A 15,465-nucleotide genomic window follows, 5' to 3' on the forward strand; every position below is an offset into this window, starting at 1 on the left:
TACACACTTTCCAGTGCAAAACATTACAAACATATTAAAAAGTATAAAGGAAGTCTAAGAATAAAGTGAAAGATCTTATTTACAGTATGTACAATATGGGTGTTTATATTAACATGAATGAGGTATGTACAGAAAGTAAATAATAGTTATTGCACGTAATTTTAACCTATTGCACGTAGTGTTAACAGCAGCAGTGACAGTGTGTGTATAAAGGTGCATTGGTGTTGTATTATACCTGGTGTTGTTTCCTCTCAGAGTTCAGTGTGGTGATGGCTCTTGTTTTTCAGTCTGGTAGTCCTTGTATGAATGTATCTGTGCCGCCTCCCAGAAGGAAGCAGCTCAAACAGCTGGGAGGCGGGATGTGTGTTGTCTTTGATGATGTGAGCTCTGCTCACGCACCGGGTGTTGTATATGTCCGTCAGGGAGGGGAGAGGGCAGCCAACGATCCCCTGCGCTGCTTTGACTGTCCTCTGTAGCCTCCCTCTCTCTGTAGCCTCCCTCTCTCTGCAGCAGTGCAGCTCCCATACCAGGTAGTCAGGCAGTACGTCAGCAGGAGCGGTAGAAGGCCAGCTGAAGCTTCCGATCTATACTGTTCTTCCTGAGGACGCTTACGAAGTGTAGACGCTGCTGAGCCTTCTTGATGACAGCTGAGGTGTTGCGTGTCCAGGAGAGGTCATCAGAAATCTGGACTCCCAGGAATCTGATGTCGTGGACCCTTTCCACACTCTCGCAGTTGATGTAGAGGGGAGGGGGATCTCTTTTTTTCCTTCTGAAGTCCACAATGATCTCCTTTGTTTTCTTGGTGTTCAGAGCCAGGTTATTTGTGGAGCACCGGTTTGTGAGCTTCTGGACCTCCTCCCTACAACTTTCTATATAATGTTAATATTTACAAATTTAGATTCCTAAACGCTGGGGATGAGATTGGAGCCAGCCAAGCTACTATCAACTTGCTGACGTCACGCAGCTGCCTGATCCGGGCCACAAACTAAGCAACATGGATGCTCCCAGTATTTCCATGTCACACTTACTAAAAACCATTTATTTCCTACATGGGTTGCTTTTTTAATAAACTTCAGGGATCTGATTATGCCATATTCGTAGAATTCGTAGAAATGTTAATATTGCTAATGACTAAAGGTACCCTTTAATCCAGACGCATGTGAGAGGGTGCCCAGAGTGTCCAATTTTGTGACCAGAACGTCTGGGATGATCGTATTGAAAGCCGAGCTCTATTCCACAAAGAGCATTCTCGCATAGCTCTGCTGCTGTTCCAGGTTAGTTTGTTTGTCTACACTTGTTTCTACTTTTCACTCAAGCGATAGCGGAGCGGCAGTGCGGTTGAAGTTAAGCCGTGGTTGCTGCCTTCTTGTCTTGACTTTCGTCCAACAGTGTTAGACATCACAGCGCCAAAAATAAAGCGGATCTTCACGTGTGGTGGTGGCGGCGGCGGCGGCGGCGGCATTACATCATTCGTATTCGACGTCATTGGTAGGCACTTATCTTCCGGCCTGAGTATTGTCCTACAGTGCCCTCTATTGGTCATATTTTGACATTACAGACCCCAAAATAAAGCGGTCCTGCGGGTGGTCAGGCAGCGACATCACGTCACTTATTATTCGTGTTGTTATATTCGACGTCATTGGCAGGCCCCACTCTTCTGGCCCGGTGCCGTGTGTTTCGGATCCGACAGCCTACAAAACTTGACCCGGGGTGTCTTTTGTTTAGACAAGGTGAGCGAAGACTCGCCCGAATCATTGGTGAGTTTTTTTTCCTCTCGTTTGTTTGTGACCGCTCATCTTTGTTCGCACGGGCTAGTGCTAAAGGCTAAGCGGCAACACGATGACCCAACATGACTCCAAATTTGATCGTTAACTTATTTCGGCGTTGTGTGGATGCACGCATCGCTCGAGGACTTTGTGTACGGTCAACAAACGGGCCTATAACGGTTGAAGCGCATTTTCGACTCATGCTTGAATTGGAAGTCTTCTGCCTCCCGTGGTATTAATGCAGCTTGAAACGCATTTACGACTCATGCTCGAATTGGAAGTCATCTGCCTCAAGTGATATTGATGCAGCCGATAATTGCTTTTCTCTGCAACCTCACTTGTGACTTGTTACGCCTCGTTTGTGTTGTTGATGTTTGGCACTTTTTTGCCGCTCTCGTGCGTGATTTCTTGCCATTTTGTGTTTGATTTCTTGTCATCTTGTATTTGAGGAGATCACTGATCCCCGCAGTGCGGCGACTGGACTCAGATCCTCAGTCAGCATGTGCTCGTCAACGACCATCGGCGCGCTTGTGTGTCTGCTGGCGGGGGCCGTAGCGGCCTTGCAAAGCCCCCCGCAAACTGGTGAGAATAGCGGCAACAAGAGACGCACTCACGTCGCAGCAAATGCGCAGTTGGATTTGTCCAATCCGTCATTCCACTGATGAATGGCCTAATTGACTCAAACTGGACGTACTTTGCCTTCACGTATGCTCCAAACCAACGTAACCCTCCTCCAGTCTTCTTGGACAAGCAGCAAGCCACTTCGGTGATTACCCGTCAGAAGAGGAGCGTGGAGGGCGCTGGCCAGCGGCTGTCCACCTTGGAGCAGGCCTGCATGGAGAGGGTGTGCACCTACGAGGAGGCCCGCAAGCACTTCCAGGACTCGTACCGCACGGTGAGGTCCGCATCGGCGCGTTACTTCATGTGCTCAGTTATCATCTTCACTTTTGTTTCCATTCCAGGACATTTTCTGGTCCGTCTACATCGGTAAGTGCTGTGCTCATTCCCAGCGTTGCCATTTGCAACTGTGCAGCAACTTTGCAAGCCCGCGAGTGGCGCTAGTCCTTGTCACGTGCCTTCAGATGGAGACCAGTGCGCAGAGAAGCCCTGCAAGAACGGCGCCCTGTGCTCCGACAGTGTGGGAGGCTACGACTGCGTCTGCAAGGCGGGCTTCTCAGGGGTCCACTGCGAAACCGGTGAGTTGTGCACTGCATTTCTAGTTCACCTCGCTCAGGGTCCAGGTCGTACAGCCTTAAAATTAAATCTCGTGATTTTTAAAAATAGATTTTGCTGGTGGGGGGGAAAGCAAAACACAGTGACATGAAAAAAGTTTCTACTGTTTGTTTTTTCGTCAGAGCACTGCTGCTTGAATTATGAACTCGATTCCTCGTAAAAGCCGCTGGATATAACAAGCGAATTGTCAGAGGGTCAGAAGTTTTATATGTACTGTTTTTTTCCTTGTATAATGCGTGAAATTTAGCTAATTTATTGTCCTAAAAGCTGGGGTGCGGATTATACATGGGTACAATTCTTTTTAAATTTTTTTTTTTTTTAAAGAAAATCATGGTACAACAAAACCAACAACAGGACTGACCAACAAAGACGTGGAACAAAAAGACAGGGTGACATTACCAAAGACAGGAACAGAAACCAAACAGACATCATGACATCATCCGACGGTGAGCGAGGGGCAGACAGGACTTAAATACAAAACACGTTACATTGATTGAGGTGACACAGGAAGGGAGGGGCGACGCGAACAGAAACTATGGCAACCTAGACACATAGCAAAACTGGGGACGAGACATGACAAATCTCCCTCGAAATAAAACTTGAAATCACCTTTCTTCTTGTTTGTTGTCAATCGCGCATAGCATTCAGCCATCCTGCCCAACACACTTAGTCAGTAAAATTCATAATTGACGACACATCGTTTGATGCGAAGGTGCAATCCTTGATGGTGTGTTATTGTCAAATATTGTTTGTTTTTTAATCTCCATCGCGGACGGACGTCATTCTAAGGCAGTATAACTGCGCATGCGCACTATGGGTCAGCTGCGCAGAACGGATGCGCAAGACACGTCAGCTATTTACTAATGAGCGATGAATGTGATAGTTTAATACAATCAGCAAATAACAAAATGCGTATTACAGGTAATATTTTATTTCACAACACTTTGCCTTGTTCCTTTCGTCTCTGCTGTTCACTTCAAACACGCTCCATACGATCGCAATGCTCTCGTATCAGAAGCTTGCTCAATCACCTGCTCGTTTGCTTTCACAATGTACCTACACAAATCCGAAACATTTGTTGCGGCTCCGAGTCACGATGAGGGGCAAGTTTTGGTTTCCAAGGGTGTTTTTATTCCCCTTCAACGTCTCTCCCATACAGAGCCACCTTTTTCACGTCCGCACGCCTTTTTCACATGTGCGCACGGATCGCGGTGGTGCCTTCATGGGCAGTCGGAGAAGTCAACGCCAACAAAAAAAATAGATCCAGCCTAGTTAAGACCATACCAAAGACTATAAAAATGGGACCCATTGCCTCCCTGCGTGTGTGACGATCATTGAGACTTAAAAAAAAAAAAAAATGTTTTAATTGGGTGCGTATTATACATGGGTACAGGCTTTTTTCCAGCATCAACATGCCATTTTTAGGGTGCGTATTATACATGGGGGCGCATTATACACGGAAAAAAACGGTATCTACTTACTGTTTTTTTCCATGTATAATGCGCAAAATTTAACTAATTTATTGTCCTAAAATCTGGGGTGCGCATTATACATGGGTAAAAAAAGATATTTTTTTTAAATTTTATTTTTATTTTTTGAAGAAAATCATGGTACAACAATTTTTGAAAAAAATCTTGTCGCGGATGGAGTGTGGCAAGGAGCAGGGCAACCAAGTGCAGCTTGGACCAGGGTTCATTGGAGGAACTCAAAACAGACTTGGTAAACATAACTCTCTAACAAAACCAACAACAGGACTGACCGACAAACACGTGGAACAAAAAGACAGCTCGTTTGCGGTCACAATGTACCCTACACAAATCTGAAACATTTGTTGCGGCTCCGAGTCACGACGAGGGGCAAGTTTTGGTTTCCAAGGGTGTTTTTATTCCTCTTCAACTTCTCTCACATACAGAGCCGCCTTTTTCACATGTCAGCACGTTACTTCCCTCTTTTCATTTTAACCTAACTGATTGCGGTGGTGCCTTTATGGCCAGTCGGAGAAATCAACGCCAACAAAAAAACACATCCAGCCTAGTTAAGACGATACCAAAGACTATAAAAATGGGACTCATTGCCTCCCTGCTTGGCACTCAGCATTAAGGGTTGGAATTGGGGGGTTAGATCACCAAATGAATCCCGAGCGCGCCGCCGCTGCTGCTCACTGCTCCCCTCTCCCCCAGGGGATGGATCAAAATCACACGGGGATGGGTCAAATGCAGAGGACAAATTTCACCACACCCAGATGCGTGTGTGACGATCATTGGGACTTAGAAAAATAAATAAATAAATTTAGGTGCGTATTATACATGGGTACAGGCTTTTTTCCAGCATCGACATGCCATTTTTAGGGTGCGTATTATATACATGGGGGCGCATTATACATGGAAAAAAACGGTAATTTGATTTAAAAAAATAAGTTTCAACAAAAAAAAAAAAAATGCTAACGTAGGAACTCCATTGATCAACATGAGGACAAATGGCTAACTATGTTATGCATGGCAGATTTCGCTTTTGTAAACTAATACGTCACAACACAAAAATCGTGGAAACACTCAATGAATGAATGGCAAATGTCGTGAGCTATCGGGGCCAAATTGCCACCCACGTTGGGAATGTGCAATCTGTTTTTGTAGCAACTCTGTACAAAAATGTGGACGACAACAATCCCAGCTACACTGTGTGTCATCACTTCAGACCAAACCTTGTGTGTCCTGGAAAAAGACCAGGGCTGCTCCCAGTTCTGCAAGCCGGGCTACACCTCCTACGAGTGCTCCTGCGCAAGAGGGTGGAAGTTCCATCGGACAGACAGGAACAAGTGCGAGCCGGCAGGTATCGTCACCTCGGTCGCGATGATGGCGCCGCAAAGAGGAGAATCCCGCCACACTTTGCTTTTCTTCTCATCCCGGTCAGTGCGCTATCCATGCGGGAAGGTGAACAGTCTGAGCCAGTGGGAGGCCCGTCAGTCTGCCATGGTCCGCGACGACTTTCAAGGACTTGCCTGCGCTTCTGGAGAATGTCCCTGGCAGGTAGCCACACGCTCCAAATCTCATGGTGGATTTTGTGCAGATAGGGCTCTTGTACCCAAGCTTGGCTTCATTAGTCCCACTCTGTCGCTGGCCGCCATCTTTGACAGTTGTGAAGCAAGTGAAGCAATTCACTTCAAATAGACACGACTGTAAGTGGCAGATTCTGGCAAGTCCCCTAAAAGAAAAAGCAAAAGAGCTTGTGACAGATGACGGGTAGGGGTGTAAATCGCTGGTTTTGTCACGATACGATATAATATCGATATAAAGAACTACGATACGATATTTGCCGATATCTTAAAGCCTGCTGCGATTCATTCACGATATATCGCGATATAGTGCTCTACGATCGATTTTTTATTTTTTTTTATTTTTTTTTTTAAAATAAAAAAATATAGAACAATATCCTGATTTATAACAATTCATACGCAAAATCAACAAGGTACTGCAAACTCTTTATTTAGGAAATTACAAGAGTATTGTAGTATACAAATTGCTTACTTTAACACTGAACTTTGATGTCGTGTTTTTTCTTTAAATGTGCGGCGAGATTTGTGCTCCCTGAATATTTGATCACCGCATGGCAGGATTTACAAACTGCACGTGTCTTGTCCGTTGAGCCATCTTTTCTTTGGAATCCAAAGTGCATCCAAACGAATGACTAGAAGCCTAAAGGGGAGCAAATTTCCTCGTCTTTTTTGGACACTAGCCATAGCACCAGCCCAGGAGCCGCGTACTCGTTGTCGCCTCCCCTTTCACGTGCGTGCTCTGCTCACAACACAACAACGCCTTGCACTGCTCCCTGCTCCCGGAAAGAGGAAGCAAGCAACAATGAACTGGATTTCAAAATAAAGTCGCGTCTAATGTCCAAGGTCAAACACGGCGATATAAATCGATGTTTACCTTTAGCTTCGATGCCAATAAATCGTAGAGCATTATATCGATTAATTGATGTGTATCGATGTATCGTTACACCCCTAGTGACGGGCCATCATATTGCTTCCTTGATTTTGTGAAAGCGGTAACGGGGCCTGTTGCCTAATTACCGTGAGTGTAAACTTACCGTGGGCCGTTTCGACGCTTCTCAAGAGCTCCAACTCTGAAGGTTTCTGTAGCGCTGTCATTCGAAAGAGAGCCTGGTGCTGACCCCGGTGCAGTGCGCCACCAAGTACAGCTCCTTCCAAGTGGCCGTGGGTCAGTACGCACAAAGAAGACATTTTGTGCAAAAGCAGCCAACGAGCTTGGGCAGAGCACGAAACGAGCGTATCTCTTTGCCCGTTGCCTAATTACTAGGGGTGTAAATCGCGGGTTTTGTCACGATACGATATAATATCGATACAAAAAACTCCGATACGATATTTGCCGATATCTGAAAGCCTGCTGCGATTCAATCACGATATATCGCGATATAGTGCTCCATGATCGATATTTTTTTTTTTTTTTTTTTAATAAAAAATATAGAACAATATCCTGATTTATAACAATTCATATGCAAAATCAACAAGGTACTGCAAACTCTTTATTTAGGAAATTACAAGAGTATTGCAGTATACAAAGTGCTTATTTTAACACTGAACTTTGATGTCGTGTTTTTTCTTTAAATCTGCGGCGAGATTTGTGCTCCCTGAATATTTGATCACCGCATGGCAGGATTTACAAACTGCACGTGTCTCGTCGGTTGAGCCATCTTTTCTTTGGAATCCAAAGTGCTTCCAAACGAATGACTTGAAGCCTAAAGGGGAGCAAATTTCCTCGTCTTTTTGGACACTAGCCATAGCACCAGCCCAGGAGCAGCGTACTAGTTGTCGACTCCCATTTCACGTGCCTGCTCTGCTCACAACACAACAACGCCGGGCGCACTGCTCCCGGAAAGAGGAAGCAAGCAACAATGAACTGGATTTCAAAATAAAGTCGCGTCTAATGTCCGAGGTCAAACACGGCGATATAAATCGATGTTTACTAGGGGTGTAACGATACATCGATACACATCGATTAATCGATATAATGCTCTACGATTTATTGGCATCGATGCTAAAAGTAAACATCGATTTATATCGCCGTGTTTGACCTCGGACATTAGACGCGACTTTATTTTGAAATCCAGTTCATTGTTGCTTGCTTCCTCTTTCCGGGAGCAGTGCAAGGCGCCATTGTGTTGTGAGCAGAGCAGGCACGTGAAAGGGGAGTCGACAACTAGTACGCGGCTCCTGGGCTGGTGCTATGGCTAGTGTCCAAAAAGACGAGGAAATTTGCTCCCCTTTAGGCTTCAAGTCATTCGTTTTGGAAGCGCTTTGGATTCCAAAGAAAAGATGGCTCAACGGACAAGACACGTGCAGTTTGTAAATCCTGCCATGCGGTGATCAAATATTCAGGGAGCACAAATCTCGCCGCACATTTAAAGAAAAAACACGACATCAAAGTTCAGTGTTAAAGTAAGCAATTTGTATACTACAATACTCTTGTAATTTTCTAAATAAAGAGTTTGCAGTACCTTGTTGATTTTGCGTATGAATTGTTATAAATCAGGATATTGTTCTATATTTTTTTATTTAAAAAAAAAAAAAAAATCGATCGTAGACCACTATATCGCCACATATCGTGAATGAATCGCAGCAGGCTTTAAGATATCGGCAAATATCGTATCGCAGTTCTTTATCGATATTATATCGTATCGTGACAAAACCCGCGATTTACACCCCTAATGTTTACGTTTAGCATCGATGCCAATAAATCGTAGAGCATTATATCGATTAATCGATGTGTATCGATGTATCGTTACACCCCTAATTACTGTGAACGTAAACTTACTGTGGGCTGTTTTGACGCGGTTTGCAGGGCCTTCTCAAGAGCGCAGACTCTGAAGGTTTCTGTAGCGCCGTCATTCTCAAGGAGAACCTGGTGCTGACCTCGGCGAAGTGCGCCACCAAGTACAGCTCCTTCCAAGTGGCCGTGGGTCAGTACACACAAAGCAGATGTTTTGAGCAAAAGCAGCCGGCGAGCTTGGGCGGAGCACAAAACAAGCTTATCTTTTTGCTGCTCCAGGCAAGCGGAAGATGAGCTACGAGGACGGCGAGCAGACTCTTTACGTGAAAACAGCCCACACGCACCCGCGCTACATAGCGGGCCGCCCCGACAACGACCTGGCCGTGGTGGAGCTGCGTGACCGCATCGTCTTCAAGAAGGAGGTGACGGCCGCCTGCCTCCCAGAGAAGGACTTTGCCGACAGCGTCCTGACATCTGGCGAGCTCCCCGCTGTGGTGACGGGCTGGAAAGACCCCGAGGCAGGAGCCTCGTCTTTTCGGGGCCAGCTGGCTCTCAGCGGGCTGGCATACAAAGGTCTACCCGAGTGCCTGGAGATTCATCCCCATGTGATCAGCAACAAGATGGGCTGCATGGCCACCCGGGCCAACACCGACTGCAGTATGAGTTCCGGGAGCCCCCTGCTCACCTTGTACAGGGGGGTGTTCTTCCTCACCGGCGTGGTCAGCCAGCCGCCGGGTGCTGAGTGCAGCAAAGGCTTCGTCTACCAAAAAGTATCCCGCCATCTCGGTTGGCTTCGCTCGCTAATCAACTCGCTGTAGTGGAATCACCTGTGACTGGACTCCATCTTTAGAATAAGTCAACTGCTAAGTGTGTGTGGTTGAGCGTGTGTTCATCATTTACCACAGTATCGTCCACATGTAGATTTACTTCCCCGTTTATCCACAAGGTGGCGTAAAAGTTGACCTAATGCCACAGCTATATGCCGCATGAAATTTGTAAACACTGAAAGTTAGACGTTTGACTGCCAGCTACTTCTTGGCCTGCATGTCATCACAATTACAATAAACTACGTGATCCATTCTCCAGTCTTTTGCGTGAATATTTTTGAAAGCGTTCAGCATGTAAATTGTGTGTCTACATATCATCATACATCCACATCATGCATATGAATTTGTTTTTAAAAGGTCGTTCCATCCCTGTTGACAGTTAACTTTGATTACATCCAACTCATCAGTCTTTCATACGTAGAAAATACTGAAGTGGTACAAACAGCTTCCAGTATGTTGCGGTCACAATGGCCTGTAAAGTTCCTGATACCATAAAAAATACAATGTCTAAAATTACTTTTTAAATCATCAATACATTATGTTTAATTTCAGTCTTATAAATCAGACTTGGGACTCTGTTTTCGAACGTCCCAGTTATCGAACAAATCGGTATTCAAACAAAAACTCCGAGATTTCTTTGCTTCGGATGTCGGACGAAATTTCGGTTGTCGAACCTCGCGAGATGAGCCGGGAGGACCCGCATGCCAACTGACTCTGTTCGTTATTACATTCTCGTTACTCTGAGAATTGCATCAACTCTAATCATGCCTCTAAAAAGGAAGAAAGTGGGACCAGTAAAGCTGATTATGGCGAAAAGAGGACAGTAGTGCGTAAAACGGTTTGATTTAAAAAATAATTAATTTGCAAAATATGAGTCTGGTGTGCGTGTGTCAGAGTTGGCGCGGTGAGTTTTGCATGGCAAAATCGACAATAAGCTCGATCCTGAAAAACAAAGACGCTCTTAAAGGAAGTGATGTTGTGAGAGGGGCGACTGTGCTTACCAAACAACGGCCACTGGTCCTGGAAGAAGTTGAAAAATAATGCGCAACAGTTAGTGGGGGATACTGTTACTGAGGGCACCATTTGTGCCAAAGCGAGACATCTTTTTGAGGACCTGGAAAAAAATTGGTAAAAAGTTTTGATCTGATGTTTTTCCCCTCACAATTTAAAAAGCTATCTTTTACTATTAGAATGAAACACAAGCGAGTTGCTACAGATACGCCAATACATTCCCCAGCCTAGCCTACTCTATTAGTTAATTATTTATATTTATTTGTACATTACCTACTCAGTACTCACTTATTTATGCAGTTTTTGGTGTAAAATAATGGAAAAAATGCTTTAAAAAAGCAAATTAATTTTTTTTTCATTATTTGTAATGGGAAAACGTATTTGGAATTTGAAAGATTCACTTCTCGAACAGCCTTCTGGAACAGATTGTGGTTGAAAACCGAGGCTCCATTGTATACAGAACTCCAATCTTTTAAATGCTAAATATTTTTGTGGTGTAAAAAACTAAAAGACACTCGAGTGAAAAAAAAAAAAGCAGCCAAAAGCCCTCGCTGGCCTGCCTGCCACTTTTGAAAAGGACAGCACTGAATGCTGCAGAATGCTGCAGAATGCTGCAGAATGCTGCAGAATGCTGCAGAATGCTGCAGAATGCTGCAGAATGCTGCAGAATGCTGCAGAATGCTGCAGAATGCTGCAGAATGCTGCAGAATGCTGCAGAATGCTGCAGAATGCTGCAGAATGCTGGGAGCCCTCGGTGGCTGTTGCCATGGTTCTCACTTAGGAGATGGCTCCTTACGCCCAAACATGGTGCTGCTCCTTCATGGTCTGGTTTGACTGCAGATTTATGGGAAAAGCTCCTTCCTCCCTTGTGAGCCCCATCAATATGGTCGTCAAACATGTACTGTGCGATACGACATTCAAGTGGCACAGGTGTCGCCACTTTAAGTCTTAGGCTAACATTAGCGCCTGGCCACTGTTAGAAAAATGTATATATATATATGTATATGTTATTTTGCGTTCTCTAATCAATGCTTTACCGCAATATTACTGCAATATATGCTTGCTGTTTGGCCTTGCTGTTTTTATGATGTACCACAGAAGAGAGAGGTTACAGCTGGGTCAGACAGGACGCCGCTGACAACTCAGCAAAATGAAGACATCTACCAAGACAGTTCCTTTTTAACAAAGACCCTTTTGATCAACAACATGCCTCATCGCTATCTCGCACCCCCGATGAACCTAAAAGTAACCATCATGTTTCCTGATTTTATCACAGACACAAAGAAACGTTGCTGATCACTCAAACTCCTCCTCCCACTGTTCCATATCAGTATGTAACACCTTGTGATTTTTTGCTTACGAGGCAAAGCCCACGTGCTTTCCCCCTCCTCCTTAGAGGCTTTTGTCTCACTTTGTGGGTTGGGCAAATCCAAATAAAAAGAGCAGGAGTGCATACAGATATTTAGTGTAGTGAGATTGTTGTAAGCCATCTGTACTGCACTCCTCGCGAGAAAATAATTAATATTCTGTCTCACTTGTGGTTTGTTTGCTGTTGCTCTTCTCTTAATAGTTATTCAGTCAGCGAATTAAACCTGACAGCCACCTTGCTGGAAAATGTCTAGCCACGCCCCTGGCTCCATTCATACTTAAGGTGGCTCGAGCAATGATTAAAAAAACAAACCAGAATTTAGAAATACTGGACAATTTGGAACACTCCCTGCTGACTTCCACCGTTGCCAAGCCAACGCCTCCACAGAGAAAACCTCCAGAATGGAACTCAATCTGCTCCCTTGACTTTCAAGATCGTATTCCCCAAAGGAAAGGTGTCAAAGAGAAATTTGTTTTCTTCCAAAGGTGCTGAAGGCCACTCAAGCTCACGCCTTGACTGACTAACTGACACCTGATGCAATACATCTGTCCGTTCTTTTCAATGAAGGAATTAGATTTGTTATGCAGACAAATAGAAATGCAATTTGCAATCATGGTCATGGCAGCGCTGGACCACATTTTGCCCATTCCACTATATTGGAACTGATAAAGACATGGATGGATTTGAAAGTGTGCCAGTCCTACTAAATCCTACTAAATCAGTAATCCACCCCCATGCAGTGGCCCCAAATCCTCCATGCTATATATGCACAACACGTATGCACGTAGCCTCAAAACAGACAATTTCTTGGGGATTATCTGTTTGTGTGGTGTCTGATTCCACACAGGGGCTAACAGTGTGATTATCCCACGCCGCTCCCCCTTGAAAAATACTCAATGTGTACCCCGTGCCAGCTTCCACTCGACTAGGTGGTTGTGCAAGGAGGGTCGAGCCAGAGGTCAAGGCCTGGTGCGATCCGGATAGAGAGGCAAACTGCAGATATTCCACACAAACTAAATTACTAAATTATGAAATATTGTTAACAAAACTTGAAAGATATGGGATACGAGGTATTTCACTCACTTGGTTAAACAGTTATTTACCCAACAGGAACCAATATGTGCAACTTACGGACTGCAAATCAAAACAAAATCAGGTAAAGTGTGGGGTCCCTCAGGGCTCAATATTAGGCCCCTTGTTATTTATTTTGTATGTCAATGATATGTGCAAGGTCTCCAGGTTATTCAAGGCTGGAGTTTTTGCAGATGACACAAACCTGCCTTTGCAGTGGGGACGACCTGGATCAACTACTGGATACTGTGGGTATTGAAATGAAAAAATTACAGCTTTGGTTTGACACGATTAACTTAATTTAAGTAAAACAAAGTACCGTATTTTTCGGACCTAAAGTCGCTCCGGGATGTAGGTCGCATTAGCCATAGAATGCAAAATAACATAAATAAAAAAACATATATAAGTCGCTCCGGAGTATAAGTCGCATTTTGGGGGAAATTTATTCGAAAAAGCCAACACCAAGAACAGACATGAACGAGCAACAACAGGCTAAACAATAGGTATGCTAACGTGACATAAACACAAACGAAGAGCTGAGAACGGGCCTGACGTAACATTTATTATTACAGTTATTCAAATAACTATTACATAAATAACATGTTTATGAAACCATCTGTGTCACTCCAATTCATTAAATCCATCGATCGTCCTTTATGTCAACAATGGGTGCGCGCCGCTGACGGCACTTGCACTTCAAAATATTCCACAGGCCCATATAACGATATATAAATTATATATCAAATAACTATTACCGTATGTAAGCAATAATATTATCAAACCATCTGTGTCACTCCAAATCCATCGATCAAATTTCTCGTCCTTTGTCAACAACGCCGCGCGTGCGCCCTGACGTCAGCCTCGTCGTTATTCCACAAATCTAGTATATACGTAACTATATTGTAGCTTTAACAAAATACAAGGAAAGACGTGGGTTTGGTAAACGTTTTTTTATTTAACAAAACAAGAGTTCAACAAGCCAACAACTACTGAACTGTAACGATAAGAACATATACAAGTTGCTACACGAAATAAAATATATCAAATAACTATAACAAATAGTTCACCGCCACACGGCCCCAAGCGTGGACTTCAGGCGTGTGGCGGCGTGGACTTCCATCCCCGAAGGTGGCACTTCCAGCCACGGAGGTGGAAGAGAGCTCCATAGAATAGGACCGGGCGTGCGTAAAAGCCATGTCCGAGCCCCATCCACCCTGCCCGGACAGCCACCCGGCCCAGCACCGGCCCCCGACTTCCATCCACGGAAGTGAAAGAGAGCTCCGTAGAGTAGGACCGGGCGTGCGTAAAAGCCATGTCCGAGCCCTATCCACCGTCACCGGACAGCCACCTGGCCGAGCACCGGCCCCCGACTTCCATCCACGGAGGTGAAAGACAGCTCTGTTGAGTAGCACCGGGCGTGCGTAAAAGCCATAATAGTTTTTCAAACCTTCTGTGTCACTCCAAATCATTAAATCCTTCAAACTCTCCGTCCTCCGTGTCACTTACAAACAAAGCCGCTAATGATGCCGGTAGTACGTGGGGCCCTTCGTCATCTTCGTCATCCCGTGATCAAATCTTTGTCCCTTTTGTAAACAACCGCCGCACTGCTGACGTCACTTGAATTCAAATGACAGTAATCCCTTGCTACATTGTGGTTCGTTTATCGCGGTTTCACTTTTTTATTATTTTTTTTATTTATGAAAAAATTCACATATAAGTCGCTCCTCAGTATAAGTCGCCCCCCCACCCAAACAATGAAAAAAACTGCGACTTATAGTCCGAAAAATACGGTATATTTGGAAACCGTCCAACTACCACAGATAAAATTCTTACAATAGATAATATAGAAATAGAAAGAGTAAATGAAATAAAATTTCTTGGAGTGCTTATAGATATTAAATTAAATTGGAAACCACATATAATGTAAATCAATAATAAAATTTCAAAATCATTAGCAGTATTATATAAAGTAGAAGACCTTATAAATCAGTCATCATATTCCTTGTACTGCTCCTTCATACTCCCATACAATGTTCCCTCTAAGCTGCGCGCGTGCGCAATCGCGCACTGCCCGCACATTCCAGCGCATAAACATCCGACATCCCAAGGGGAAAATTATAATGCAATATCATTTTTTTATGCTCTATTCTACTATGGAGTTATAATTTTCTGCATTTTTACTTTTTTCTAGTATTACTTTTAATGTTTGAAATAAAAACCAAACTAACAAACAAACATGATGGGCGAGTGCTGTAAATTTCTAGTTTGGTACATTGAAAATAAATTCCTCAATTATTTTCCTGAGCTAGCGAGCAGAATTGCTGTGAAATCTGTTCACAACTGCGTCAGGTTTGCACGTCGGTTGGCAGACTTCATCGGGCACATTTGGCAACAAAACACAA

The 15,465-nt window shown here is 44.3% G+C and overlaps 1 protein-coding gene and 1 long non-coding RNA gene across 7 annotated transcripts; one reads left to right on the plus strand and one right to left on the minus strand.

The window, feature by feature from the left end:
- Window positions 1-1,554: 1,554 nt before the first annotated feature.
- Window positions 1,555-9,865, plus strand: proza (protein Z, vitamin K-dependent plasma glycoprotein a). Of its 6 annotated transcripts, none has more exons than XM_061303411.1 (9): window positions 1,555-1,757; window positions 2,216-2,348; window positions 2,504-2,661; window positions 2,729-2,753; window positions 2,849-2,962; window positions 5,694-5,828; window positions 5,910-6,025; window positions 8,858-8,975; window positions 9,065-9,865. In XM_061303411.1, exons 2-9 carry the CDS (start codon window positions 2,267-2,269, stop codon window positions 9,601-9,603), a joined length of 1,287 nt encoding a protein of 428 aa, XP_061159395.1. In that variant the 5' UTR covers window positions 1,555-1,757; window positions 2,216-2,266; the 3' UTR covers window positions 9,604-9,865. The 6 variants fall into 6 exon arrangements, with proteins under 6 accessions (XP_061159395.1, XP_061159390.1, XP_061159393.1 ...); XM_061303406.1 differs by having other exon boundaries at window positions 1,573-1,730; XM_061303409.1 differs by having other exon boundaries at window positions 1,574-1,730; window positions 2,219-2,348.
- LOC133170455 (uncharacterized) lies at window positions 6,020-8,971 on the minus strand. The gene is made up of 3 exons (XR_009718584.1): window positions 8,831-8,971; window positions 7,086-7,199; window positions 6,020-6,200 (listed from the first exon to the last, which is right to left on the minus strand). It is a non-coding gene; the product is annotated as an uncharacterized LOC133170455 (long non-coding RNA).
- Window positions 9,866-15,465: the final 5,600 nt, after the last annotated feature.

Source organism: Syngnathus typhle, linkage group LG17 (assembly GCF_033458585.1).
Source record: "Syngnathus typhle isolate RoL2023-S1 ecotype Sweden linkage group LG17, RoL_Styp_1.0, whole genome shotgun sequence".
NCBI classification, from domain to species: domain Eukaryota; kingdom Metazoa; phylum Chordata; class Actinopteri; order Syngnathiformes; family Syngnathidae; genus Syngnathus; species Syngnathus typhle.